The 26,985-nt window shown below is 42.1% G+C and overlaps 1 protein-coding gene across 3 annotated transcripts; it reads left to right on the top strand.

Moving 5' to 3' along the window:
- The first annotated feature begins 4,180 nt into the window (after positions 1-4,180).
- On the top strand, positions 4,181-25,445 carry PCF11 (PCF11 cleavage and polyadenylation factor subunit). 3 transcript variants are annotated; one of them, XM_038130367.1, is made up of 16 exons: positions 4,181-4,782; positions 9,497-9,622; positions 11,868-12,056; positions 12,449-12,640; positions 13,461-14,569; positions 14,826-15,015; positions 15,111-15,744; positions 15,831-17,308; positions 18,679-18,766; positions 19,499-19,618; positions 20,152-20,257; positions 21,410-21,593; positions 22,005-22,160; positions 23,123-23,215; positions 23,715-23,750; positions 24,319-25,445. In XM_038130367.1, exons 1-16 carry the CDS (start codon positions 4,594-4,596, stop codon positions 24,526-24,528), a joined length of 5,100 nt encoding a protein of 1,699 aa, XP_037986295.1. In that variant the 5' UTR covers positions 4,181-4,593; the 3' UTR covers positions 24,529-25,445. The 3 variants fall into 3 exon arrangements, with proteins under 3 accessions (XP_037986295.1, XP_037986304.1, XP_037986285.1); XM_038130357.1 differs by having other exon boundaries at positions 4,183-4,782; positions 20,149-20,257; XM_038130376.1 differs by lacking the exon at positions 9,497-9,622 and having other exon boundaries at positions 4,182-4,782; positions 20,149-20,257.
- The last annotated feature ends 1,540 nt before the right edge of the window (positions 25,446-26,985 follow it).

Below are 26,985 nucleotides of genomic sequence, written 5' to 3'. Positions count from 1 at the left end.
TCTCTCTGAGTAGATGAAGATGACACAGATGTGCCAGAGAAAAATATATCTGGGTTCTGAGTCCTCCAATCTCCCAAGATCCACAAAGATGTCATTTCAGAAGGTGAGCTGGTGGCATGTCAACTGTGTACCAGTAACAATCTAGCTGTGACAACACGGGGTTTCCAAAGATTACAGAAATCTTCCTGGGGATGCAGCAACTCTTTAGCACCAGGAACACAAGGAAAAAGGTGCTGTGCTTTAGTGGTAGTCCACATAGTTAAAGTCAGTGTAAATAAAGGCGTGCTTCATGAGACTTACTGTCACATCTTTGGGCACTATGTCCACATAGCAAATACTGAGTTTGATACTACTGTCCAAAATATTTCAGAGATCTTTTAATTGCCATGGTATTTAGTATAGATTGACAAAGACAGGAATACAGAGATTCAACAGTTTCTTTCCTGTCTATTCTTAGTCTTTGATGTTGGCTCATTGCTGTTTGAGGTCTGTCTGCCTTCCTGTAAAGATGAACCCATCCTTTTGAAAATCTGACAGAGATTACAAGCTGCCAGGACTGCCTTGCAGAGCTTTGAAAGGCAACACAGGTTGGTACCTTTGTCTAGACATACTAAACATATTTTTCACTATGTCTGTATTTGAATTTTTCCTAATTATCAACCCAGCAAATGATCTTTTACTAAGTATAGACTTCCTGAGGCTAACATATTAGAAAAGTTACGATACCCAGAATTTTGAAAGTAAAGAAATGTTAGTAGGTGGTTCCTTCATCATGCATCTCCAACTCAGCTGTACTCACCAGAAAGTAAACTGCAATTTAATTTTTTGTGCTTCCACAGATCTGTAATTAAAGCATTTGCTACATTTTGACCTTATGAACAAAACTAGGCTCTCTGCATTCAGAACAATCCAGGTGCTTAGTGTTAAACAGGAGATAATCCAGTTAGAAAAAGCTTGTGGTTATTCAGACAGAGGTCACCAAGGTACAACTCTAAAGGTGAATAAAAGTGAGGGAGGCTGCCTGACACCTATGTAACCTGGACAAGGAGTAATCTGGCTGGCAGATGACAAGGATTTGGTTTATATTTAAAAGTTTTGCTGATTCAGCAACAGCAGGATGTAACAACACTCACCAATCAATATAGCTTTGCCAGCAAAAACCCACAGGTGTGGTTCCAACAGCAAAACACCATTTGCAGTTCTGGTATAAGCAAGAGATAATTATTAAAGCAATTTAAATTAGATCCTGTCCCAGGAGGGTTTACCAGGTCTTCTACGGCAGCTACATCGGCAAACTTTCTAGTCAAGGCTGTTCCAGAAATCAGCTGCTGGAGAGTGCGAGGCTGATGACAGCAGAGCTGCTTTGGAAGCTTGAGGAGAGTATAAAGCTTTGCACTCCCAGCCTCTGGGAAGCCCACCGAGAAACACGAGAAACACGGCCTGCTTCCTTAAGAGAATCTCGGCTGGAGAACAAAGGACTTCAGCTCACACAGGGAGGGGTAATTTGCATCTCATTAAACCAAGATTTAAAAATCGACACTGTGTTTGTTTCTCCAGTGTCTGTTTTCCTCTTCCAGACATGTCAAAAAGGATGCATTTTCAATTAGGTTTTTTTTTTTTTTTTCTTCACTTATCCCGAATGAAAAGCAGCAAGAACATTTCTGTATGCCTGGAGATCCTCCCCCCCCCCCGCACCCCCCCCAATCCTTGTATAGCTACAAAACACTTTAAAGGAATTTTGTAAAACTTCCTAAGAAAATTTATCTCATAACATAAACACATAAGCACAAGCATGACTATTCTGAACTATAAATATTTTGGAATGTAATGAATTCCTGGAAGGTGTTTTACCTTGATATGTTTTCTTATGTAGTACAATAATTTCACGGTTGTCCAGCAAAACTTCCTTAATCACCAATTGCTGGTGATTCTCAAGTCACGTGCGCTATATGTGGGTCTAGTTTAGAAGCTTTTTAGCAGGTTTTATGCCAGCAAAACCCATAGCTGCATCTATAAAAAACCCTCAAATGACCCAAATATCCAAACTTTATCTGACAGCTATGTCAACTGTGATAAGAAGCAGTGGAATACAGCTGCACCAGAGGCATTTCTAGGTGATGCTTTCAGCAAAGCTCTGCTTTTGATAGGAGGTTCAAGAGCACGTGTATGAAGTGTGCTTTTGTAGCCATAGAGAAACCTACACTCTGCGCACACCGCTGGTACAACATAAGCCCTGTAATTAACAACACAAATAACACAAATAATAAACAATTCCACAATAATGATCAAGTTTTTTCATTAGAGAGCCCGAGGATAGACTCAATGGGTATTCCTGTGCCACTCTTCATGAGCTGTTTCAGAAATGGCTTAGAGCACGGAGCATTCCCACGATTCATCGGCACACGGGGGCCTCACGGCTTCTTCTCACCACCAACCTGGTGAGCTGCCACTGGCTTCACGTGAAGACTGGTAAAGGCAAGCTTTCTAATTAGAAAAGGCAAACTAGTATTACACGAAAACATGAGATCTGCTCAGGCACGTTGGGTGTACTCGCTCTCAGGAAGGCTCTGTGTTCTGGAGGCAGCAAACTGCTTCGCCTCACATCAGGCTCAGTCCTTTCCTGATTAGTGAACAGCAAACCTGCTTCTGAGGGCGGCCTTGGAACACACAGTATCCTCATCAAGGCTGTTTTGTTTCTATTATTGGTTTTGCTGCTGTAATTAATAGGAACGAGCATTCTAACTCACAAACACGGACTTTGGAGGAGGAGCTAGCTTTCCCCACCCCCACATTTTTCCCCTAGCAGCAGAGCAGTGTGTTCTGGTTTTGCCAAATAAACTGGGTATACATTATGGCTTGATTCCTGGTACATAATTAATATTCTTCATAGACAGCGTGTCTTCAAACAGCTGGCTAATATTTACTCTGAGAAAAGGTCTTGCAATGCCAGCTTTGGTCAGCCAGGGACGGAAACTTCAGTTTTATTCTCTTATCTTCTGGTGGCACACTGTAAAGGCGAAGTGGTGTGTTCAAAGTACGGCGTTTTGAGGCTTACAGGAACAAACACGAACATGCAATTCAACAGGCAAATAGAAGATGCCGTTGCATTTCCTGTTCCCGCCTTCTCTGGTTTTCATAAAGGGCATACAAACATGAACACATAAACTAAATTTTTTAGCCATATATATAAAACAACAAGTAGCAGTCCTTGTCAGAAATGTACCAGGCTTATGTTTGTTCTATCTTTCTACTATATTTGCAGAATATATTTGTCTGTATATATATAGATATATATATATATATATATATATACACACACACACAATTTGCACTTTAAACACGGTCCCACATGCTGTGTTTCATGCAGTGTATTTTAATGAAGTATTCACACCTTGCCTGGTTTCACATGCGGACAGTTCTCCAGCTACCAAGGAATAGGAAGTGTGGGGGGAAAGGAATGGCTACACCTGAAAATGCTTTGCAAGCAACTTCACTTCCAAGAGATACCTTTGGGCAAATCTGATGACCAAGGAAACGCAGGTTTTGTTACTTCTCTCTCGCTCCCCCTACCCCCAGCTCTCTCCTGCGGCTCCTGGCGCCGTGCAGACCTGGAAACACCGGTGCGAGGGGTGACTGCTTAAAGGGATGGCATCAGAGAAACACCCAGGGCAGGGCCGCTGGCCGAGGCGAACGAGCCACAGAATCACGGGATTGTCAGGGTTGGAAGGGACCCCTAGAGACCACCTATTCCAATGCCCACACCCAGGCTGGGTCATTTGGAGCAGGAGACACAGGAACGCGCCCAGGTGGGTTTGGAATGTCTCCAGAGAGGGAGATTCCACAAACCTCCCAGGGCAGCCTACCACCCTCAACGTAAAAAAAGTTCTTCCTCATGCTGAGGTGGAACTTGTAATTTTATCTACGGCCACTGCTCCTCGCCCAGGCGCTCCCCACGCAGCCGGGCAAGCCCAGCGCCCTGGGAGCGGCGGCGGCGGCGCTGCCCTGTGGGGGCGCAGCCAATGGCGGGCGGGGAGGCGGGGCTGCGCCGAGCACCAATCAGCGCTCGGGGCAGCGCGGGAAGGCGGGAGGAAGCGGCGGGGCGGGGCGGGGCGGGAGACGTGGCCAATGGCGAGTCGGGACGGGCGGGCGAGAGCGGGACTTGGGCGCAGGAGCCCGTCAGCGGTGAGGAAGGGCGGCGCCAGCCAATCGGAGGCCGCTATGGTGACGGGCGAGCCAATGGCGAGCCGCGCAGGCGGGGCGCCAGCCAATCAGGGCGCGTCCGGCGAACAAAAGGGCCTCTCCAAGGCGCCGGCCCCTCTCCTGAGCACAATTTCACATGACGCAACGGCTGCGGGAAGCGGTTCGCGAGCCGTGCCCGCCGCCGCCATTTTGTGAGCGCGGAGACTGAGCTGGCGGCGGCCCGAGGAGCGGCGGCACCGGCAGCGCAGCCAGCGGGAGCCTCAGCGTGGAGGATGCGGTAGAGGAGCCCAGCGGCAGCGGCGGGGGGGCGGCATCGGCATCGCTCCGCGGCGGCGGCGGGGGATCGCGGGGAGGGGGCTGTCGGTCGGTGGGTCGGGTCCTGGTCGGAGCAGCATGTCGGCCCCGGAGAGCAGCGCTGGCAGCAGCGAGGCCCGGGAGGACGCGTGCCGCGACTACCAGTCGTCGCTGGAGGACCTGACGTTCAACAGCAAGCCGCACATCAACATGCTGACCATCCTGGCCGAGGAGAACGTGCCCTTCGCCAAGGACATCGTCTCCCTGATCGAGGCGCAAATCGCCAAGGTTTTTATATTCCACCGACTACTACTCCTACCTATACTGCTGGGGGGACCGGCCGGGGCAGCGGGGTAGGGCGGCCTGGGGCCCGCAGGACAGGCGCGGGGGGAGCCGAGCGGCGGAGGCCGTTCAGGGGGACACAGCAGGGCCGGGGGACGAGAGGGCCCGAGGGTCGGGAAATGGGGCGAGACAGAGCGGGGAGAGAGGCTCGGGCGGGGTGGACACGGCTGGGCTGGGGGTGCGAGGGGGCCTAGGAAGTAGTGCCGGGCGGGGGGAGGAGGGGGTGTCGATAGTGAGGGGGCGAACAGGCAAGGCAGGATTTGGACGGAGTTGGGGGAGGACGGGGGTGTAGGAGGCCGGGGGTCGCCGTGGGGGGAACAGGCGGAGGAGGGAAGCGTGTCTCAGCTGGGATCAGGGAGCAGCGGGGCGAGGCGGCGGGCGGGGGCTCCTCCTTTCCTCGCGAAGCTTAAGGGTGCTGCTGCTGCTGCTTCTACTCCTCCATCGCATAGGGAGCAGGGGACTCGAGGGAGGGGAGCAGCCCCTACACCACCCTGTTGGGAGTAGGGAAGGGTTTGGGACTCGCCCCAGGAAGAGCTGAGGGAGGAGGGCAGCGTGGCTGGCGCTGGGAGCCCCGCGTAAATAGCAGGCACAACATGGCGGCCCAGCAGTGACTGGGCAGCTGCACTTCCTCGCCCTTGGAGCGGGGCTTTCCCCCGACATGCAGCCAGGATTCGGTGTCCAAAATCTTCTGACTAAACCCTTGCATTTAGGCGATTTTTACAGTAGGTGGATACTTCAATCAGTAGAGAGGACCTGAGTGGGGAGATCTCGTGGAGAGTTGGGTTTTTCTTTGGGGGCGGTCTAAAAGGAAAATAAGGTTAAGTTTCTAGAGCACAAATTGTCCGCCACTTAAGGGCTAAGTATAGTGACCTTTAAGAATAAGTTAAAGCTATTTCCCCAGTGCGGTCCCTGTGAGAGTTAAATTCAGGGGTGGAGGCTCCCTTATATCGTAAAAAAGTTGGTGGGTGAAAGGTGAACGTCTCTTTCGGTTAGAGAAGTGTGTGTGGTGGTGGTGGGGGTTGTTTTGCTCTGCCTCGGTAGAGAAAATTCTGTGGGCTTGGGATAATCTGTTTGGATTTCAGGTGATCTGTGCCCTGAGTAGCACTAGTGTTGTGTGCGTATTTTATTTTGGCTAGAGAAGTTTATTAGTTGAGGATGTGGTAGAAGAAATTCTCCCTGACTGTAGAAACTGCAGCAGCCTGTAGAATCCTAACATGGCGTCTGAAAGGCACATGATATAAAAGGGAAAGAGGAGGCTCCCTCTGAGCCCAGCCCAGGCAGTTGCTGACATCAGTCAGCCACTGTACATGCATGGGGGTTTGCAGCACCTTTTAGCGAGCATTTTAGAAGACAAGGGTTCTTCTTTCAACCCCCTCACCCCCCGTATTCGTGCCAGCCACCCCTCCCCCGTTGTTTCCCTTGCTCCCTCTGATCTCAGGTGTTAAAAGGCTTTTTTTCTTTGGCTTTAATCGTGGTTTATAATGGTGAGAATTGTACTATCTAATGATGGGGGTGGGAAACATCTTTTAAGATACTTAATCTTATCTTTCTATCAATGCAGGATGTCTTTTTAGTGTGCCACAGACCTCTTCCAGTCTAGTTTTAAATGCTGCCAGTGGCTGAGTTTTGCCATTCCTTGGGGAGGTGACCTCATAATCTAATAGCTCTCACCATTATATCTCCTAAAGGGCAGTGGATGTGTATAAAATGATTTGTGATGAAATAACAATGCTGTCAATTTTTTTTTTCATTTCTGGGTGATTTAGAACCTGCCCTTAAGTGTGGGGGTTTTTTAAAGGATGTCTTAAAACCTGTATCAATGGTTAGTTTTGCCTAGTTACTGTTTATGACTGTAGTTTATTCAAGGCAAGTTTTTAGTTGTTTCTGGGAAAGTGATCTCCTTTACTAAGCCACTTTTAAAAAGTGTTGCCTGGAGACAGTTTGTTTAGTGTAAAACTTGAGTGGTCTGCTTTACAATTTAATAAATGGTTCTGAAATGTGTGACTGGTATTATAAAGTTTGTAAATAAAAAGTGTGAAATATGTATTTGTCTTTTTATTTACCATTGTATAGTGCAGAATTTGTTTGCAAGACCCATTTTGTATACAAAGTTGCTTTTTTTTTAACAAATTTTTTCACAAGTTTGTGACTTGGGGTTGAATTGCCAGATACTATTTTAAACTTGAAATCTTTTAGGAAACTAATAAAAAAGAGCCACACATTTCCAACAATAGCTTTCCTACGTTATTTGAAGGAACAGTGGGAGTTTTGTAAAGGAGTCTTTAATATTATGCTGAGCTCAGAGTTAGTGTTCTTCTGCGTTCTGGTGATTATGCGGCGCCTCCCTGCCTTTGATTAGTGTCGTGCGGGCATCTTTTCTTGCTTGGGGGTGCTGCAGAGACCTCCTGGAAACAAAATGGTGTGGGATTCCCTTTTGTGGTTATTGAAATATGTGCTAGGTACCTTGACATAATAAACACTTCCAGAACAGAAGACTTTAATAGTCCAACCATATTTAAGCCACGTTTCTTAAAATGCGACACCTGAATAGCTTGTGTTTGGAGCAGGGTACGCTGCTGAGCTGCGAAGTGTGCTCCATAGTTGGAAGTCGGCTTCCTTACCTAGATGATGGTGTTTCCGTGTGTGATTGCTGTAACAGTCTGATGCATGATGAAAAAGACAGTTAAACTTCTTTCAGTGCTTTTGCTACTAATGCTTCCCCAGCACCTCAAACTTCCAGCTTAGCTGAGTGTAGGGAGCTACTTTCCTGCATTGTGAAATGGAAGAATTTAAGTTGGGGAGTAGCTCTTGGGCATAGGTACTTCTGGGAGAGCTCTTTGTGTCTCTAACACAGCTGACTAAAAGTCAGAAGTGGTGCACTGTCATTTTGTAATAAAAGATGGCACTCAGAACTGGAGTGTTTTTAATGTGCCATTGAGCAGACTGCTTCAAAGAGGAAGCCAGTATTCCACAGACATTTTAAATAGCTGCAGATCCACAGTCTTCTACGTCTGAGACTTAAATGATGCTTTTTTCTAACACTTGCCCATTAGGTTGTTTACAGTTCAGTATTATGTCACAGCGTGAAATCAGCTTCTAATGTGCTGCAGTTAGTTTTAGCTAACGTAGTGGGATTTTTGTCTTTTTATGCACAAAATGCATCACCTGCTTGTTTCTACTTTTTTCCAATATGTTTGAAGGCAGTGACACCCCCCTCTACCCTGCCGCCCCAACTAACAAGGAGTTCTGCCCTCTTCAATAATAAGTTTCAGGTCATGGCAAATAAGTACACTTCTAAGGGTGAGGAAGCCCGACTGCCCATGTAAAAATACTGTAGAGTGAGTGCCCTTCTGTGAACCACCTTAAAGGGGAAGGAATTGAATTTAAAATGGTGAAGCAGTAGCACTTCACACGTGTCTGGATAATGGGCCTGCCTGCGAAGTAAGGTGTCGTTAATTAATCTAGTAGCCTCTGCTGTTGAAAATGAGCAGTGAGTGAAGTTGTTCTGCTTTTACCCAGAGCTTACCAGATGGTGAATGAAACTAAAAGTATTACAAGTGGATCCTCTTCCCAGGGGTTCATGGTCAACACACTACTTGTGTTGTCTTTCATGTCCTCTTCAACAAGTCTGTGTACTTGCTGATGTTTTTTGGAACTTTGCTGTGCCTTCTGCTTTGTGGAAGCCACCGGCAGGCATTAAAATCACTTCTATTGGTCCAGTACTGCTTTCTATAAATTGGAAGTTGCTGTAGTGGTCCAGGGTCACCACACTTTTATCACACAAACCTGGTATGAGTTTTGAAAAAGGATTTAAAAAAACCCAACCAAAACCCAACAAAAAAAACCCCAAGACTCCTGTAGCAAAGCCGTGTCCAGAGTTTGAAGACAACCTTCTATGAAAATGGTGGTTGCAGTTCCTGAGCTTGTCTGTGCGTTTACCCAGTCGACCAGATGATTGAGTTTTAACTGGATTTTGAACTCTGTTCTGACTGTTTTTGCATGCATTTTGGAAATCAGAACCATCGCCATCTGCAAGTGCCAAGAGAGAATGGGACTCTCTGCTATATCCAGTTGGATTACAGTGAAATAATTGCAACCTTTTCTGCGTGTAATTTATGAAAAACTGTGATAATCAACATATAATTTACAGCTGCAGAAGTTCACTGACTTGGCCTATTTGCCAGAAGTCTAATTTGTGTTCTGTGAAATCCAGAAAAGTCCATCTGGGAGGTTTGAATTATAAACAATTTTTAGAAGTTCCTTCAAGTGCTGACGATGGTTTTCTGCTAAGTTGCTTCCTCAAGAGAAAGGTTACACTCGGTACACTAGTGGCAATACTGTCTCATGGGCTTCTTTTTTCCTCCTTTTTTTTTCCCTTTTTCCAAAGCTTTGATACACAAACAAATTAACCTAAGGTGTTACTTTTTTTTTTTTTTTTTTTTTTGGTTATAGACCCACTGCATTATACTTTGAACTAAGTGTCCATTTTTCAGATTAAGTTTTTGTATAAACAAAAATCCCAAACCAAATCCCTTGGTGTATTTATAGTGGCAACCAGAATGAGAGGTCTGTATTTCTGGGATCGGTAATCCCTTTATTTGAAAAGTTTAAAGTATGTTTTTGTTGTACTAAACTTCTCAGTTTCTTCTTATTGCTCCAGGCTCCTGCATCAGAGAAGCTACCCGTTATGTACCTAATGGATTCCATTGTCAAGAATGTGGGAAGAGAGTATCTCACAGCATTTACTAAAAACCTAGTTGCAACATTTATTTGTGTATTTGAAAAGGTATATACACTTTCAGAAAAGTACTGTATTCTAAGCAAAATTTGTTCCTGGTAAAATAAGTACGTGATTTCAGGTTTGGGTTTTCTTGTGTGGTGAACTGTACAAATTGATTGTTTTTTATAAATATCAGTATCTATACTGTGAAAGATTATTCCTTCTGCTGTCAAGCACGTAAGTTAGCTGAAAGATGCAAAGTATTACTTAATTTGGTGTGTAAACATCAGTAGTTTTCCTGTCCTGTCGAGATTTTACTAACAGGATTTTGATGTTGATGGCTTAGCTGGATGGACTTTTTGTAATGTATAGACCAATTAATTACAAATCATTGGTTTACTTTTAAGATAGTTAACAGTCCTTATGCTAAGAATACACTGAGAATTTGTTTTTTTGTGGATTTCTCAAAGCCTCACTCTCCTGTAGTTAGATTTGTTTGATTTACATAATTCACATTGTGCAGAATGAGTGCTTAAACCCCATAGGGAGTAGCACTGACACCTGGTTGTCTCTTGGTGGTCTGTCAGCTGAAAAACGTGTGAGAGAAGGACCTTAAAATGTTTGACATTATTATAAATAAATTTAATTTCATTCAGCATTGAAAGCTGCTGCCATATCTTTTAATTCTGGCTCTTAATCTAGAAGCCCAGTGGAGTAATTGTGCATACTTTTCAGTGAGAAAAGCATATCAGAAGTCCAGGTTTTAAAGGCCGGACTTGAATGAGTTTAAGGTGGATCATAAAAGTGTAGGGTTAACTTCTGTCGTTTCCTGTATGTTAGAAGAAAGTGGTCCATAAGAACGAGATGAGTGAAGCTCTTGCATATTTATCATTACATATCAGTGCGGATCTGAAATACCAGTACTTTATATATGGTTTTCAGATGTAAAGTGTGTGATGAAGTAAGGAATAGATTGCACTTGTGACTGTAGAAGACTTAAACTCTTGTGTGTAGAGTAGATGGAGATAGATTTACTTGTTTTTTTTGGTGTTAAATTGTGAATGCTCTTCTACTGAGTTGCGTTTAAAGTTGCAGCTAAATGAAGCTCTGGATAATAACTCATCTTCAGAGTTTCGTATGTTAACTTGCTAGTAAGCTAACTAGAACTATTTATTTGTACTAATTAGATGTGTAAAGTGACAGTCATTTCTAATAGCTTAGTTGGTTAAAAGATGTGAGTAGAATTCCAGTGCAGGCATTGTTACAGATTTGGGTTTTATCAGTAAATGGTCACTACGGTATCTTCAGACAATTGAAGTCAGAACTGTTTGCTTAGTCATTCCTGCACATTTTTGCAGTGAACTTCAGTGAAGCCTCTCATGGCAAATTGTATAGAGGCACCATCCCCCAGATACTAAGTATGAATTACTTTTATTGAAGCTCCTGCTCTTACCCAAAAAGAACCTCCAAACTTTCCAGAATATTCTGTGTCTGGGTGTAACATCTGAAAATGGCAACAAAAATCATCTACATGGGCAATGTTTAGTGACTGAATTGGGATTTTGAAATTTGACAGCTGCATGTATTTTGTCCTTTAGTGTTTTTTATTTATTGTTTAATTGAGCCATTTAAGTTATGAGAGAACTAAATTTTGCTTTATTGTAAATTTCTAATTTAGCTGCCATGAGATAATCCAATTATTTGTAAAGAGATAAAATGGACCTCTGGTCCTACAAGTACGTTTGATCTGTGACTCATACATAGATGGGTCTAATTCTGCAGCTGAACTGAAATAGAAATTGACTTCATTTTAGCTAACACTTGATTTCTTGCATTTGTTGGAAAAAATCCTTCAGTGACTAAACAGCTGAGCAAAACACCTTTTTTCCATTCAGTTTGTTTTTTCTTGATTTGTTTGTCATTGTTATACTGCAGCACAAACACTTGAATGATGTATTGTCTCAGAGGCCTTTCAATACTTTTGTTACTGTATTTTTTTCCACAGAAGTTGGGCCAGTAAAATGAGAATTTTGCTAATGGAAAAGTTGAAAGAAAATTCTCAGAGCATGGTAATACACAACAAAATCTTCAAATGGCCTTGAAACAACAATTGCACATTTGAGCTTCTGTTACTGACCCCATTGATAGAGATGTGTTGTCTGCACTGCTGATAAATTTTGTGTAGCAAGTTCAGTATGTTGAAATGGCAAGATAGAAATAGGAAATGAATGAAATCTTAAGTTCTACAGAAAAGTTTAAGAAATTGTTCTATATTAACTTAACAAGCCATAGAATTGTTTTATTGTTTTAGGTGGATGAAAATACTAGGAAAAGTTTATTTAAATTACGCTCCACATGGGATGATATTTTTCCTTTGAAGAAACTATATGCACTTGATGTCAGAGTCAACTCATTAGATCCTGCCTGGCCAATTAAACCTCTGCCCCCAAATGTGAATACTTCTAGCATCCATGTGAATCCTAAATTTTTAAATAAATCGGTAAGTTTTTCTGCCTTCTGGAAGAACAGATGGTAATACATGTAGTTTTCATTGTTTGTGTGCTGCTTTTTGACAATTTAGAATATTAAGAATGAATTATCTGACCTTTGTAAACAGGTAAGAGAAATTTATACATTCAGAATATTTGAAGGGTTTGGGTTTTTTTTTTTTCTATTTACTAATTGAATTCAAAGTTTTGGAACATTGAGGAATTGATATTAAATTCCCTACACCTGTCAAAGGAGGCAAATCATAGTGGGGCAAAAAAATTGCAGTTTATAACTGCTGTATGAACTAAGTCCCAGTACTGGATCATGATAACACTGAAAGGAGATGGATTTAGTTGATTTTATTAGGATTTTAAATGTAACTTTTCTTTATTTTGTTTTTAGCCAGAGGAATCTAATGCACCTACCTCTGCTGTCACTTCTGGTGCCTCTACTCCTCCAGCTGTTCCTGAAATACAAAAGAATTTGACACAGGAGCAACTGATAAGGCAGCAATTGCTTGCCAAGCAAAAACAGTTGTTAGAACTTCAGCAAAAAAAACTAGAGCTGGAGCTGGAACAGACTAAAGCACAGTTGGTGAGTAGGATAGTTGATGAAACTTTGTAGTTGGGGGTCTCTCTTTTGGAGAGTACTTGACTGTACTGGTAAGTACAGTACATTGGTTTTCGCTCATGTTAGGCAAGTGTAGCTATTTTAGGACTACTACAGCAATGCAAGGTGATGCGGGGTTCCTGAACAGTTTTTGTTATCTTGAAACCTTAAGTATTACACTGAAATGTAAAAAAAAAAAAAAAAAAAAAAAAAAAAAAAAAAAAAAAAAAAAAAAAAAAAAAGTGGAATTGTGGTTTGGTTTTAATCTCTCTTTAGAATGATACCTGATTGTGATCTTCCATCCTTCACCTCTTGCAACTGACAGCTGGGCTACTTCAAATATGTTTGTTCCTAAGGAACAAGGGAGGCTGATAGTTTCTAAGCCAAGTCAATTCCTTGGTTAGCAGTAGTTGGAAGTCTTGCTGTGTTGGTAGTTGACAATATAAAATAAAGCATCTTTGAACTAAAGTGTGAAAATAGGATACTTGGTAGCTGAGTTGCCTAGAGCATGTGGAAAATGTAGGAAAGCTAGCACTGTAATTGGAACGGGTGCCAAATTTACATATTTTGCAGTATTTATGTTATATATTGATCTTGCACTGTGTTTGAATTTGATTTGTAATGGTACTGCATTATTTTAGTGCTTATAATTAGCAATTAGTGGGTCAATTTCTGTTAAATGGCTGAAGCTCATAACTTTCAAGACATGGCTATATTACAGTTTTGGTTTTGAGACAGAATATTAGCACCTCTGGGTAGGAGTTGTGGCATACAGATTAATGCTGGATTTTTTTTCCAATTTCAGGCTGTATCTCTTAGTGTTCAGCAGGGATCATCTAGTATAGCTTCAGTTCCAGCACCTTCCAAGCAACACATGTCTCCCACACCTCATATGACAGTTAAACCACCTCATCAAACTGCTGTGCAATCTGAAAAAAACAAACCATCCCCAAGTCCTCCACTTCATGATATCAAAATAGTGAACAGGGATCCTCGGCTTAATAGAATGAGTCAACATTCTTCTCATACTAAAGATCAGTCTCACAGGAAGGAATTTTCACCAAGTGTGACCAGTCAGTCTGAGACCAAGGGAAACAAAACAGCACAGGCTGAAAAACAGAACTCAACGAAGTCAGAAAAATCAAAAGCAAGTGAAAAAACACAGAAGAAAGAACTTGAACAATCCAAAGCAAAATCTAAATCACCATCCCCTTTGAAAAATAAGCTGCCCGATACTAAAGATAGTAAAAACCAGGAATGTGAAAGCACAAAGGTTTCTGACATCAGTAAGCGGGATCCAAGACTGAAAAGACATCTTCAAGATAAGTCAGAGGGGAAGGAAGAGGAGGTCAAAGAAAAGAGGAGAAGTACAGAGAAGAAGGACAAAGAGGAGCATAAGACTTGTGAACATAGACCAGTAGGGAGTAGAAATAAAGTGATCAATGGTGCTGTTCAGAAACAAGACACAACTGCAGAGGAGTCAGAAAAGCAGGGTGGGAAACAAGGAAGATCAAGTAGTAGAAAACGGTCACGATCACGCTCTCCTAAGGCAAGATCACCATCTACACACTCTCCAAAAAGACGAGAGAGGAGATCACCTAAAAGAAGACTTCGGAGTTTATCTCCTACTTCATCAACTCCTAAAATTGGAAAGATACGTCAGATAGGCCCTAAGCAGTCTCATGTTGAAGAAGGCACACAAGCAGCAAGAGATGAAAGAAATTCTAATAAGAGAAATGTTAAACAAGAGGTGCGTGATCCAAGGAGATTGAAAAAAGCCCAAGAAGAAAGACCCCAAGAGACAGCCACCCAGCATTCTGCAAAAGCTTCTCCAGATCCAAAGGAGAATGCAGAAAACTGGCAGGGATCCAAATCAGGCAAGAGGTGGAAATCTGGTTGGGAAGAAAGCAAAAAGTAAGTTACTATCTCTTAACTTCCGTGTGAAGTCAGTGGAAATTCTCCTGTTGGCTTCACTATAGTCAACTTTGAGAGGCAGTGTTCAGATTGTTAAAATTGATACGTTTAATTTGTTTCTACTAGTGAAATACAGAGGTGATGCATACTTAGATTCTAAGGTGATAGCAATGTTTTGCCATGATGAGTTCTAGTAGGAACCATTACATCCTGAATAATGAAATAATCTATGTTTTACATATATTCTTGTTTTCAGCTCACAGCAGAATGATGAACACCAAGCACTTGTTAAATCCCCTCACCAAAGACATCGGGAAAACTGGCCTGCTGGTAAAGGAATTCTATCACCCCGAGCACCAAAGCAGCAGCACCGGTTAAGTGTGGATGCCAATTTACAGATTCCCAAAGAATTGACATCTGCAAGTAAAAGAGAATTACTTAAGAAGGTAATACTAATAAATCTGTCTTCATAGAAATGTCCCAGGTGGGGGGGGGGGTTTCTTGTCTTTTTGGAAGTCTAAATTTTAACTTTATCTTACAGGCTAATGACCGCTTAACATCTGGTGAAATAACACAAGATGAGTTTCTTATGGTAGCTCATCAGATCCGACAGCTGTTCCAGTATCAGGAAGGAAAGCACAGATGTAATGTCTGGGATAGCCCTACAGAGGAAAAATGTGGTTTGAAAAAGAAACCTCTTCTATCGGATGCAGAATTAACATACTATGAACACAAAGCTAAACTAAAAAGGACACAAGTTCAGCATTCATTGTCAAGGCTTGATCTGTTGGATCCTGATGATATTTTGGATTATCATATACCTGATGCATTGCTTTCTGGAATAGAATGTGAGCAGGCGAAAGCCAAGCGGGGGGTACAGTTTGACAGAAAAGAACCATTTGCAGAAAGATCAAGGAGACACTCTCCTGTAAGTGGCACTACAAGACCGTTTGCTGAAAACCTGTCACCGCTTGAGAGTCGACGAAGACTTGAAGACCAGCGTGCTACTAAAGGAGCAAGAGGTTCTGATCCTTATGACAGCTGGGGAGAATCGGATGAATTTAGAGATACTCTCAGACAACAGGGAAAAAGTACAGCAGAGTTCCAGAAAACAGATGGAGATGCACTCTGTAGGTTTGATAGTCGTGAAGAAAGACAGCTGCTTGGGCAGGCTGGTATGTGATTTTACTTTATTTTGTATCTGTTAAGTAATGGACAACGTATTAGTGAGCGGTTATGTGATTTGTTCTGGTTTTTTTAGGTGTTCGAGAGGAGCCAAGGTCACCATTCAGTGAACGTTTCAAAAGAGCTAGGTATGAAGATCCAGAGAAAGCACCATTTCCAGAAAGTCCAGGATCAAGATTTGGAGGTATTGAAGCAAAGCAGAGGATAAGTGCACTGATGGAAGACAGACCTCTGTTTGATGGCTCACCTAGACCGACTGCTGCAAGGGTTGGCGTAGATGGCCAAGGCAGTCCTTTTGTTGATGGTCCTGCTGCTGGTGCAAGTTCCAGAATTGATGGGCCAGCTGGACAAGCTGCTATGAGATTTGAGGGGCCTTTGGTGGGGACAGGTGCATCTCAGTTTGATGGACCGCTGGCAGGAGCAGGGGGAGCTGGAGCCTTAAGATTTGATGGGCCACCAGGGCAGCTGGCGGGGTCCCTGAGATTTGAAGGACCCCCAGGCCAGGTTGGTGGAGGAGGTCCGCTGCGGTTTGAGGGACCCCTTGGGCCTTTGCGGTTTGAGGGGCCTGCAGGGCAGCCTGTAGGTGGTGCTAGATTTGAAGGTCCTGGAGTTGGTCTCAGGTTTGAGGGTCCTCATGGTCAGCCTTCAGGTGGTCTCAGGTTTGAGGGACCTCATGGTCAACCTATGGGGCCTCGGGGTCAACCAGGGGGTGGTCTCAGGTTTGAGGGACCCCATGGTCAGCCCTTGGGGCCTCATGGTCAACCAGGGGGTAGCCTCAGGTTTGATGGGCCACATTTACAGCCATTGGGGCCCCATGGACAGCTTGGAGGTGGCCTCAGATTTGAGGGGCCACATGGTCAGCCCATGGGGCCACATGGGCCATCAGGTGGTGGGCTAAGGTTTGAGGGACCACATGGACCATCGGGTGGTGGGCTGAGACTGGAAGGACCACGTGGTCAGCCAGGTCTAGGTCCTAGGTTGATTGATGGACCAGTACACCAGGGAGCTGGTGGACTTAGATTTGATGGTCCTCTTGGTCGGGCTGGTCCGAGATTTGATGGCTGTCATGGAGCTGGATTTGACGGTCAGCCTGGACAGCTGTCTCTCTTGCAAAGATTTGATGGAATCCATGGGCAGCCTGGTCCAAGGCTGGCACCTGGCCAACAGGCACAAGCAAGATTTGAAACAGCCATACCTCAAAGATTTGATGGACCTCACCAGCCTGCCTCTAGGTTCGACTTGCCCCTTGGCCTTCAGGGTGCACGTTTTGAAAATGTAGCTAACCATCCTGCCTCAAGACTAGAAATGTCACCATATGGACAAGGTGGTCCGTTTGTTGAACATCCTGGCCAGGGCTACAATGGACCAGCTCATGGTATGCAGTTCCAGAGACCTGATATATTTGATGGTTCGCCCGGACCAAATTTCAATGGGCCAGCTGGCCCAGGAGCACAGAACTTCCCACTGAGAGCAGCTGGACATTACTTCGAAGAAAAGGGTCTCCAGGGTCCTCAATATGGAAATTTCAGTAATATGCCAATGGGAGGTAATCAGGTAAGAGCTGATTGAATCAAATACTTTGCATGCAGAAGTGTTTCTGTTAGAGAGTTAGCAGGATTTCTTCCTGTAAAAAATGGAATATTTTTCTAAAGAGTTGGCAGGCTGAGAGTCACTTTCAAACTAAAAGTCACTAGATAAATTAAGAAGGACATGCATTGCTGTGTTTCAAGAATCTTTTTTTAAGTATTAGACAAAGTACTGGATCTTTGCAATCACTTCATAGTTCAGAATATGTCTTTGAAATCATTATTTTCAACATCAGAACAAAACCAGGTAATTTGAAGCCTTTGGTATTCTCATTAAATTTCATCAAAAGTGAATTCTATTTAAAGCATGAAAGATAATGTAAGTGATTACATGATAATGATTAATTTTTAAAAGAAGTGTGAAGTTAGACTGGACCAAAATAATAATTGTCTTTTTGCAGCTGTAAGTACTATTACAAGCCAGTTTTAGAGAGATACCCATAACTCAGGGGAATTGAGGAAGATTGGGCCATTGTTGAACTTTCTTGCTCAACTGCACTGTTGTCTTTTAAAATTCTCTTGGCACCATCTTGCTTTGTCAGTTTAGTTGTCTTTGCTGTTGCCTCTTGGAAATGCTCTCTTCGAAAGGAGCAAATGATACTTAACAGTGGTGAAACTGATACAATTTCTTGCAGTAGATTGGAGATTTTGAAAAGCATTTTCAGTTTTGGAGGTTAAAAAGTGAAGAGTTAATTGATTTTACAAAAGCAGGTGATGTGTCTTGCAGACCTCTAATGGGATAAAATCTTAAACAGCATGTAAATCCAGAAAGCAGCCAGCTGGGAAAAAAACTCCAAACATTTTTATTACAAATGCGTTATAAAGACTTGTTTTTCTGCCTATGGCTTACTGTAGCTGATGTGCGGAAAAGTCTCGCTTTCAAGATGTGTGTCTGTACTAAAGGCTGGTTCAGTTCTTCATAAGAATTAATTGTGACATTTATTAATAAACATTTACAGGTTCCTTGAATTTCTTGAGGAACTCTGTTTTGGTGAACATGAGCAATTTAAAAGGAAGTACTGTGTTTGGAAAATGTGATTGTCAAGTAGAAGGAAAGGTGTTGAAGGTGTTGTAGTAGGGTTTTTGTTTGTTTGTTTGTTTGAATATTAGGCAAAACAAGGATGTGGTCTGAAATTTTCTAGTGGAAAATTAAAATGGGGGGAAGAACATATAGTTATTTGTGGTCTTTTCAATACCAAACTGACATGGTTCATTCCTGGAAGGAGTTCAATATATGGGAAATGATTGAGAAACATCTAGAAGTTATTAATAAAATGTGAAAAGTAAGTTTATAGTCACATTATTATACAAAGAATACATAAATCTTTACTTTCACAGGTTTCTCTGATGTCTGCTCAACCAGGACCTTATGGCCAAGGTCAGCAGTATTTGCCAAATCCTGGAAGTTTTGTCCAGAACCCTGCAGGTGTGTAACAACAGAATTCCTTTTATTTCTTTTGGATTGTCCGTTCAGTGGTGGCCACGAAAAATGACATTTTTTTAATGTCGTGATTTACTGGGTCTGTGTGGATTAAGGGAAGCCTCCTCAATGAGGTGGCTGTAGATGTGGTGTCTGTAGCACCTTCATCTCTTAAGGAGCTTTTCTCAAACACTGGAGGCTTTTGGTAGTTTTCATTAACCATGTGGTTTGGGTATAAAATTGTGATGAAAGAACCAGAAATAAGTTTTGTTCTGTTTTTCTGGAAGGCATCAGTCTGTAGGTCTAGCTTGCTCTGCTGGGGTGTGCAGACATTTCCATTGTATGAGTGGTTAGTAGTGAAAAACTTCAATAACATCACAAAAGGTTAAACTAGGTGATGAAGTAGATTGAGTGTGGGGAAATCGAAGTATGAATCCAGGATAATAATGCATTTCAAGAACCACCATCCAGTAGAGATCTGTGTATGGGCAACCAGCTTAGATAGCACTTCAGAATGCATTATGAAGGAAGGGAAAATCTTGTTACAAAGATTCCCTGTTTCAAGGGAAAAAATTAGCCAAACACTAGATAAAGCAGAGAGTTGGTAAATAATTTGTAACAAAAAAGGAAATAAATGGGAGGCAACAGGAAAATCGTGTTGTGAGATGTGCAGATAAAAGTGAAGTCAATTTCTGATGCTAACTTTTTGCCACCTTGAATGTCTATGTTCTTCCCCAGGAGCCCTTTCCCATTCGTATCCTGATAACCATCTTGGACAGGTTGATGTGAATGAATTGTTTGCTAAATTGCTGAAAACAGGGATCCTCAAATTGTCTAAAACTGATTCCACTTCAGCACGTATGTAGATTTATTATGTTCTAACTATTGAGTTTATCCATAACTCAAGTGTAAATCTCAGTATACAAACTTCTGTGAACTCCTGTATAGGTTTTTTTTAAACTGAACTCTGTTTTTGGGAAGGAATTTAGTGTATGTGGTTGAGTAAATTCTTAGTATCTTGTTTAATTTGCATTTCAGCTATCTAGAGCAGTCAGTTTTGTCTTTGGTGCTGTGCTTTTGTAATTTGTTCTTGATTATAATCAGGGTCTTTTCATCTTCTGAAATATTTCTGTATCTATGAAGATTGAATTTTAATGCCAAACACTGAGGTGAAATATTGCTTTCCTCAGTTGAAATTCTGGCTTGTTTTCTTTTATGCTTTTTTAAAATGGTGTCGGAAGATAACTGATTTTGCTCTTACACACTTATGTTTGACCATAGTCAGATTGTATTAATAATGTTTGGGGAAAAAAGACTTTTAGGAGCACATCATTTCTTTCTGACGATGTACTGAAATTTTGATAAAATAATATCTTCATGGTTTCTAGAAGCGAACGAAACGTCGGCCCAGCCGAATGCTGAAGAAGAAGATGATGATCAGAATGAAGATCAAAATGTTCCAGACCTCACCAACTTCATAGTCGAAGAACTTAGACAGTGCGTATAGTAGAATGGGCTTACAGTAGGAATAACAATGTGGCAGTAGCTAGATACTTTGTCCAAGACAGTTAAAAGCTTTTAAAAATTATCTGTCACTTTGTGGTTCTGAGGAGGTTAAACTTGCATTGTTTCATGTCAGCCTTGTTGAAGTTGAGAAAGGAAAAAGTCAGAAGTTTAACATGGGAAAGCTTAGCTTTACACAAAGGTGTGTGTTGTTACTTCAGCACTAAGGTTGTGATAGGCAGCGAAGCCCAAGCCTGGGCTGCATCAAATGCTGTGTGACAAGGAGGTCAAGGAAGGTGACTCTCACTCTCTGCTCTGGTGAGACCCCACCTCCACTGCTGCTCTGGGGCCCCACCACAAGGAGGACATGGACCTGTTGGGAGTGACTCCAGAGGAGGCCATAAAGATGAGAGGGCTGGAGCACCTCTGCTGTGAGATAGGCTGAGAGTTGGGGTGGTTCAGTCTGGAGGGAAAATGGCTCCAGGGAGGCCTTACTGTAGCCTTCTAGTACCTAAAGGGGACTACAAGAAAAGCTGGAGAGGGGCTTTTCACAAGGCAATGTAGTGATAGGACAAGGGCAAATGGCCTCAGGCTGAAGAACAGATTTGCTGTAGATAGTAGGAAGAAATTCTTGAGGGAATGATGAGGCACTGGAATAGATTGCCCAGAGGAGCTGTGGCTATCCCAGCCCTGGAAGTGTTTAAGGCCAGATTGGATGGGGCCCTGAGCAACCTGGTGGAAGGTGTCCCTGCCCATGGCAGGGGGGTTGGAACTAGATGGTCTTCTAAAATCCATTCCAACCCAAACTGTTCTATGATTTTAATTTTATCATTTGGTGGTAGCTTATAAAGCTGGGCCAAATGAAGGCATTGCTATTTGTGCATTATTAGGTGAGAAAAGCTAGTAGGAATGAGACACAACACTAGCATGTTTCTCATGAATCGTTAATAAGAGCCCACTGTTTTTTGAATGTTTAAGTTGATTATGCTATGAAAATCAGAGGGAAATGTAGTCATATTGTGTACTTTTAACTTGGAGCAGATCCATGCTTTTTCCCTACTACTGTAGGCAAGTGAAGCAATTTACTGAGAAACTTCTTACTGTCTCTTTTTAAAGAAGTGCTAAGATTTTTCTCTCTTTTTGTAGGCGTTATGATAGTGTTATAAATCGGCTGTACACTGGAATTCAGTGTTACTCCTGTGGAATGAGATTCACTACTTCACAGACAGATGTTTATGCAGATCATTTAGATTGGCATTATCGCCAGAACCGGACGGAAAAAGATGTTAGCAGGAAAATCACACACAGGAGATGGTACTACAGTTTAACAGTAAGTAATGCAGTATGTGTGGAGATGAATTACAGGCTGGATTCTGTGCTTTACTCCTGCATGTGCTGTAGGATTGCAGCTGAACTTTGCATCATCACAGGAGTTGGTTGTGATAAACAGTGATGTCTTAGATACCTCAAGTAGTCCGCAAATGCCTGTCAGAATACAAAAGGCAATTGTGTGATGAACAATAAACAGTTTAAAGCTGCTTACTGCACTGTTTTCATTCCACTGCGAATGGAATTTGAAGGATAGTGATTTTTTTGGTAAAAGAGTTTTTGAAGTGTTGCATTGTGAGAAAGAGTACACTGTGCTAATGCTGCATGTGGGAAATATTTCAGTTTTAACAAAGTAGCATTTATTAAATATGATACTTTGGGATGTCTGAGTGAGAATGAACACTTTCCTTAGGACTGGATTGAATTTGAAGAAATAGCAGATCTAGAGGAGCGTGCTAAAAGCCAGTTCTTTGAAAAAGCTCATGAAGAGGTTGTGTTGAAGACTCAGGAAGCTGCCAAAGAGAAGGAGTTTCAGAGTGTCCCAGCTGGACCAGCTGGAGCAGTGGAGGTAAGTTTCAGCTTGCCAGATAGCAAGAATCTAGTCTTTCAAAGGCTTGCACTGTATTCTTGTTACTAAATGTAGACTTTGTACTTGGGCCTTTGTGTAGCCCCTCCATAGGTTGTGTACTTGTGTAAGTAATGATTGCTTCCCAGGAGCAGGAGTAGTAGAAGCTTTTAGTTAAAAAAATCTACAGCCACTGGCATTGTGTGGTTTTAGCAAAGTTGAAATGGGCAAAGTGTGTTAATTTGCTAAATGTTTATGTGGAGAAAATAGCATAAACGATTTGTCCTTTGATGCTTGTTTGTCATTCAAATAACTACAGGATTCACTGGGTTTCTGGTACTTTTCAAACACAAAAATTTCTTTTTTGGTAGCAGGTAGGCATTAGAAGAAAGAAATACAATTTTAAAGTAACCAGTGGAGCTGTATTTTGGTAGATTAATTGGTGTCATAATCAAATACAAATGTTAGAATTACAATTTAGTTTTACATGCTAAGTTGCTTAGAAACTAGCTATGAAACCAGAAAGGCCTTTTTTTTTTTTTTAATTTTCAAAAGCACCTTTTGTGCCTCATTCTCTGGGTTGATAATTTTCACAAAAGTACTAAAAAAATTTCTGCCTTGTTTGCCTTGAAATTGCAGGATAAGGGGGAAGAATTAGGATATTGCTGGAAATAAAACTAGTTAAATCGCTGTAATGGATTGTCTTACATGACAGTAAGAAAGCATTACACTGTTACAAAATGCTTTGCAGACTTAATAGCTAAAGGAGTAAAGCTTACCTTTCTCAAGTGACAAAGAGTATTCAGGGCCAGAAGGTGATCCTTTCTCTGTTTGCAAACCATACTCAATTTTTAATATACTTAATTTAAAAGAACCTTATTTGACTCCTGCTAGGTTCTTGAATTTCATGCGTTCCGCAAATTGCAATAACATGATTTACCTCTATTATTCCAATAACTTTTCAGAGCTGTGAAATTTGCCAAGAACAATTTGAACAGTATTGGGATGAGGAAGAGGAAGAGTGGCACCTGAAGAATGCTATCAGGGTAGATGAAAAGGTAATCTGATCTTATTTACATGTGATGCTAATTTATAGTAAAACCCCTGAAGAATTACAGAAAAAAAAAAAAAAACAGAAGGAGGTGGCAAGTGCTTTTTTTCTCTTGAAGGATTCCTATTGTAGTTTTTCTGGCTTCCAAATACATAAATATCTCTGCCTTTGGAAGTGCCTGAAATCCTGGTGTCATTGGTATGGGTTCACTAGCTCTCCCTTACACTGCAGTGGTCAAAGTAAAATGGATGTCTCTGTGTATGGGTTCAGTTCTTCCTGCATGCAGCTGTGCACAGATAATTGCCAGCACTTACCAGCCTTCTGTATGATAATATTTCCTAAATAAACATCACAAAGTCTTGTCACAGGTATACTTAGCCTGCTCAGACCATAGTTTCTGTAGATGAATTTTGTGATAATGTGTAATAGACTGTTCAGTTCATTATCAGTGATCCTGCTATAATTTATTTTTATGTGTTTAAATGTATAACAAATTCTTTTTTCAGATTTACCATCCATCTTGTTATGAAGATTACCAGAATGTAAGTGAATCCTTCATATTTTTGGAATCACTTTGCTTTCAGTTTGTTTGCTTCATCTCTTCGCTTTGCAGGGAGCAGATGTGTTCAGAATGTGCTGCCCATTTCCCTTGCCTAAGACTTGGAGGCCTTGGGCATGGCAAGTTTATAATACAGAATTAACTGAGATGCGTTTCTGGGTGTGAGTACCATGACAGCGTGTGTGCCATAAAGCAAAGCCATGGTTTGATTGATTTATTGTGGAGTAACGTGTAATCTTAGGAATTTGTAACAGTGGAGTCGATGGGTATTGGTGTGTGTGACATTTTTTAAGGCTTTGGGAGTTACAACAGTTCATGGTAATGTGTGAAGCATTTCATCACTGCTTGGTGATACTTTGCAAAGGAATTGGAAAAAAACGTAATGCTATTAAAAAAATGCATTTGTTTTCTTAAAAGTTTGACAAAGTAGAAGCTTGGATTTTGAGTGCCTGACCATCAATATATTTGCATTTTGAAAAAAGGCAAAAAGAATAAGAGGCTAAAAATGGTTATTTTAATATGCTAATGTTACATTGACTTTCACTTTGTAGACATCATCATTTGATTGCACACCGTCTCCCAGCAAGACTCCTTCAGAAAATCCACTAAATATAATGTTGGACATTGTTAAACAAGAAACAGAAGAGTCCTGTGACTCACCTAAAATCAAAGAAGAACCTGAAGACACCCCTTCTGCCTGTGCAGAGGAGAGCACACCTGCATCTACAGAAATCAAAACAGAACCTGAGGAGTCTGTTTAAATAAACTGCGGTATGATTTTTTTTTTCTTTTTTTTTTTTTTTTTTTACAGAAGAGCTGCTGTGTTAATTCTGGAAGGCGAATACTTTTTATATGAATAAAATGTCCAATTGAGGCAGGGCCTCAACTACTGGCTTGGTTAATAAATACATTTTTGTATTTGAAATTTCTTATTGCCTGCACAGTTTCAGGTGTCATTGTGTGAAAGTTCTGTAGATGCGTGAAAATTTAATGGTATATGTAAAAATGTAAAATTTTCACTTGTTGAAATGTAAATTATAAATAAAAGATATTTTTGCTATGTATGGAGTGTAATGTTTATGCACACCATCAAATAAATACAGTGTTTCTGTACTTTTTTCAGTTTAAAATTAATTAAAACGAATTTTTGCTTAATAAGATTCAGAAAAATAAAAGCAGGTCTCTTCCTTCAGTTATCCCATAGGTGGGTTATCAAGGGAAGGAGCTTCTCAGACAGGCCTAGATTCCTTGTCTTTTTAAAGTTATTTGAACAAGCTTACATATCCAGATGTTTAAAAAAAACAATTACAACAACAAAATAATAAAAAAATCCACAGAAAAACTTAAAAAAAGTCAGTTCTGGGTAGAAGGGGAAAATTTAACAAAACAACCGGAGTGCTTGGTTGTGGTGAACACAAGTGCCAAGAAAAAAAAATTAACAAACCAGGATGCCTGGTAGTTGAGATGTTTTTAATGATTTTTTTTTTTCCATTAGTCAAACACAAATTTAATAAAGCTGAATTTTCTTTACGTTACAGGGGGGAATGAATGTAAGAATGCTCATTTGAAACATAGTTAACATTTTCTTTTTTGTTGCTTATGACTGGACTTAGATGGTAAACCAGATATCCTGAGATGTTAATATTTCTTAAATGTTATAAATAAAACTAAGCATATATTTGAGTGTGAGTCTCTTCCTTTCAGTGATGGGTCTGTGTGGCTGGTACGTTTGTGGGAATTGAAATAAAGTTGTGTGTTTCAGTATGCATTTGATGTTTTATTCACTCTGCTCGTTATAGTGTGTATTTTTAACTTGCTGGGAGCAAGACAGAAGCACTAAAACTGAGAAAGCAATGTCAACAGTCCTAGCAGGTTATCCTTGGGAGTCAGAATTCCCCCTTAGTGTGCAAGTAGAAATAATCAGCAGTGCAGGAGATGTTGGCTGCAAAAACTTCTTTCCATGTTGACACCCAGGCTTCAGGCAGTTTTTAAGATGTGAGTAATACTTTGATTCTTCTATAAAGGTTGGAGCTGTGGTTCTAGATAGTTGTTCTACATGTAGTTCTAGTGAGCTTGCCCTGTTCTAGGTATGAGACTTTAAAATGCTGTTTAGAGACAGTCCAGAGGAACAAAAATAGAATGGATCAGGGTCGTGTCAGTCCATACAGTAGTGTGTGTGGCTGCTGGCTGTGTTGTGGGGGGTACTCCTGTGTTAGTTCTTGCAACCTCTTCCTGGAGCAGGCATGTAGCCTGGTCCCCTGGCCCAAATATGATGCTTTGTGTCCTGGAATACTGTGAACTTCTAAATCACACCAACTGAAGTTCAGAGGAGACTGAGCAGAGGCATGATGTCTTCAAATATGTAGAAGGCTGTTCAGAAAAGGGAACAAATTACTCTGTCTACTGGATATAGAATAAAAATGGGACCTATAAGTTGCAGAAATAGGCTTTATGACAGCTCCTTAATGACAAGGATAATTAAACCCTAAATTGTTCATTAAGCTCACTTGGTCTATGTAATTACCACTGCACACCTGTAAATCTGACTGGGAAGGGTTCATTCTGCCTGGAAGCAGGATTCTGGAAATACAGCGTCCTTTTCTCTCCTCCCATCAAAGGAACCCGGCTTACCCCCAGGGTGCCAGCTGGTTTTGACTAAGGGAATTGAGAAGCAGGATCGTGTCATTGCAGGAAAGAAATAAGGGTTAAAGGTTTCCACAACGTGACCGGAGCTCGATCATCCAGAACACAAGCTGGTTCAGTACCTCTTGCTCAGAGCATCACTGGGGAGTCCCGAGATGAGAACTGGCACTCGTTACATTTCTCGTGCGGTTGCAGCCCCGGGCTGCCTGAAGGTGCCGAGCGCCCCGAGCAGCTCCAGCGCAGCCCGTGCGGCAGGGCCGGGCCCGCGCCTCTCCCGCCCCGCCCGCCATTTTCCTCCGCGGGAAGGGCGAGCCCGGGGCCCATGGCAACGCCGGGCCGGGGAGCAGCAGCGGCAGCAGCTGGAGGGAGCCGCTCCAGGCGACAGCGGCGAGCTGTCGGCCCCGTGTGCTGCGAGGGGTGGCTGTGCCCCGCTCCGGCCGGTGAGAGCGCTCCGCCCGCCCCTCCTCCGCCCGCTCCTTCCCCCGTCCCCTCGCCGCGGGCGGCCCTGTGGCGGGGCGGGACGGGCTCTCACGATCCCCGAGTCTGTGGCACGGGGCTCCGCCGGGATGCACCCG

Source organism: Motacilla alba, chromosome 1, assembly GCF_015832195.1.
Source record: "Motacilla alba alba isolate MOTALB_02 chromosome 1, Motacilla_alba_V1.0_pri, whole genome shotgun sequence".
Lineage (NCBI taxonomy): Eukaryota > Metazoa > Chordata > Aves > Passeriformes > Motacillidae > Motacilla > Motacilla alba.
The sequence above is the reverse complement of the archived record's forward strand: the minus strand, read 5'-3'. Positions and strand labels throughout refer to the sequence as shown.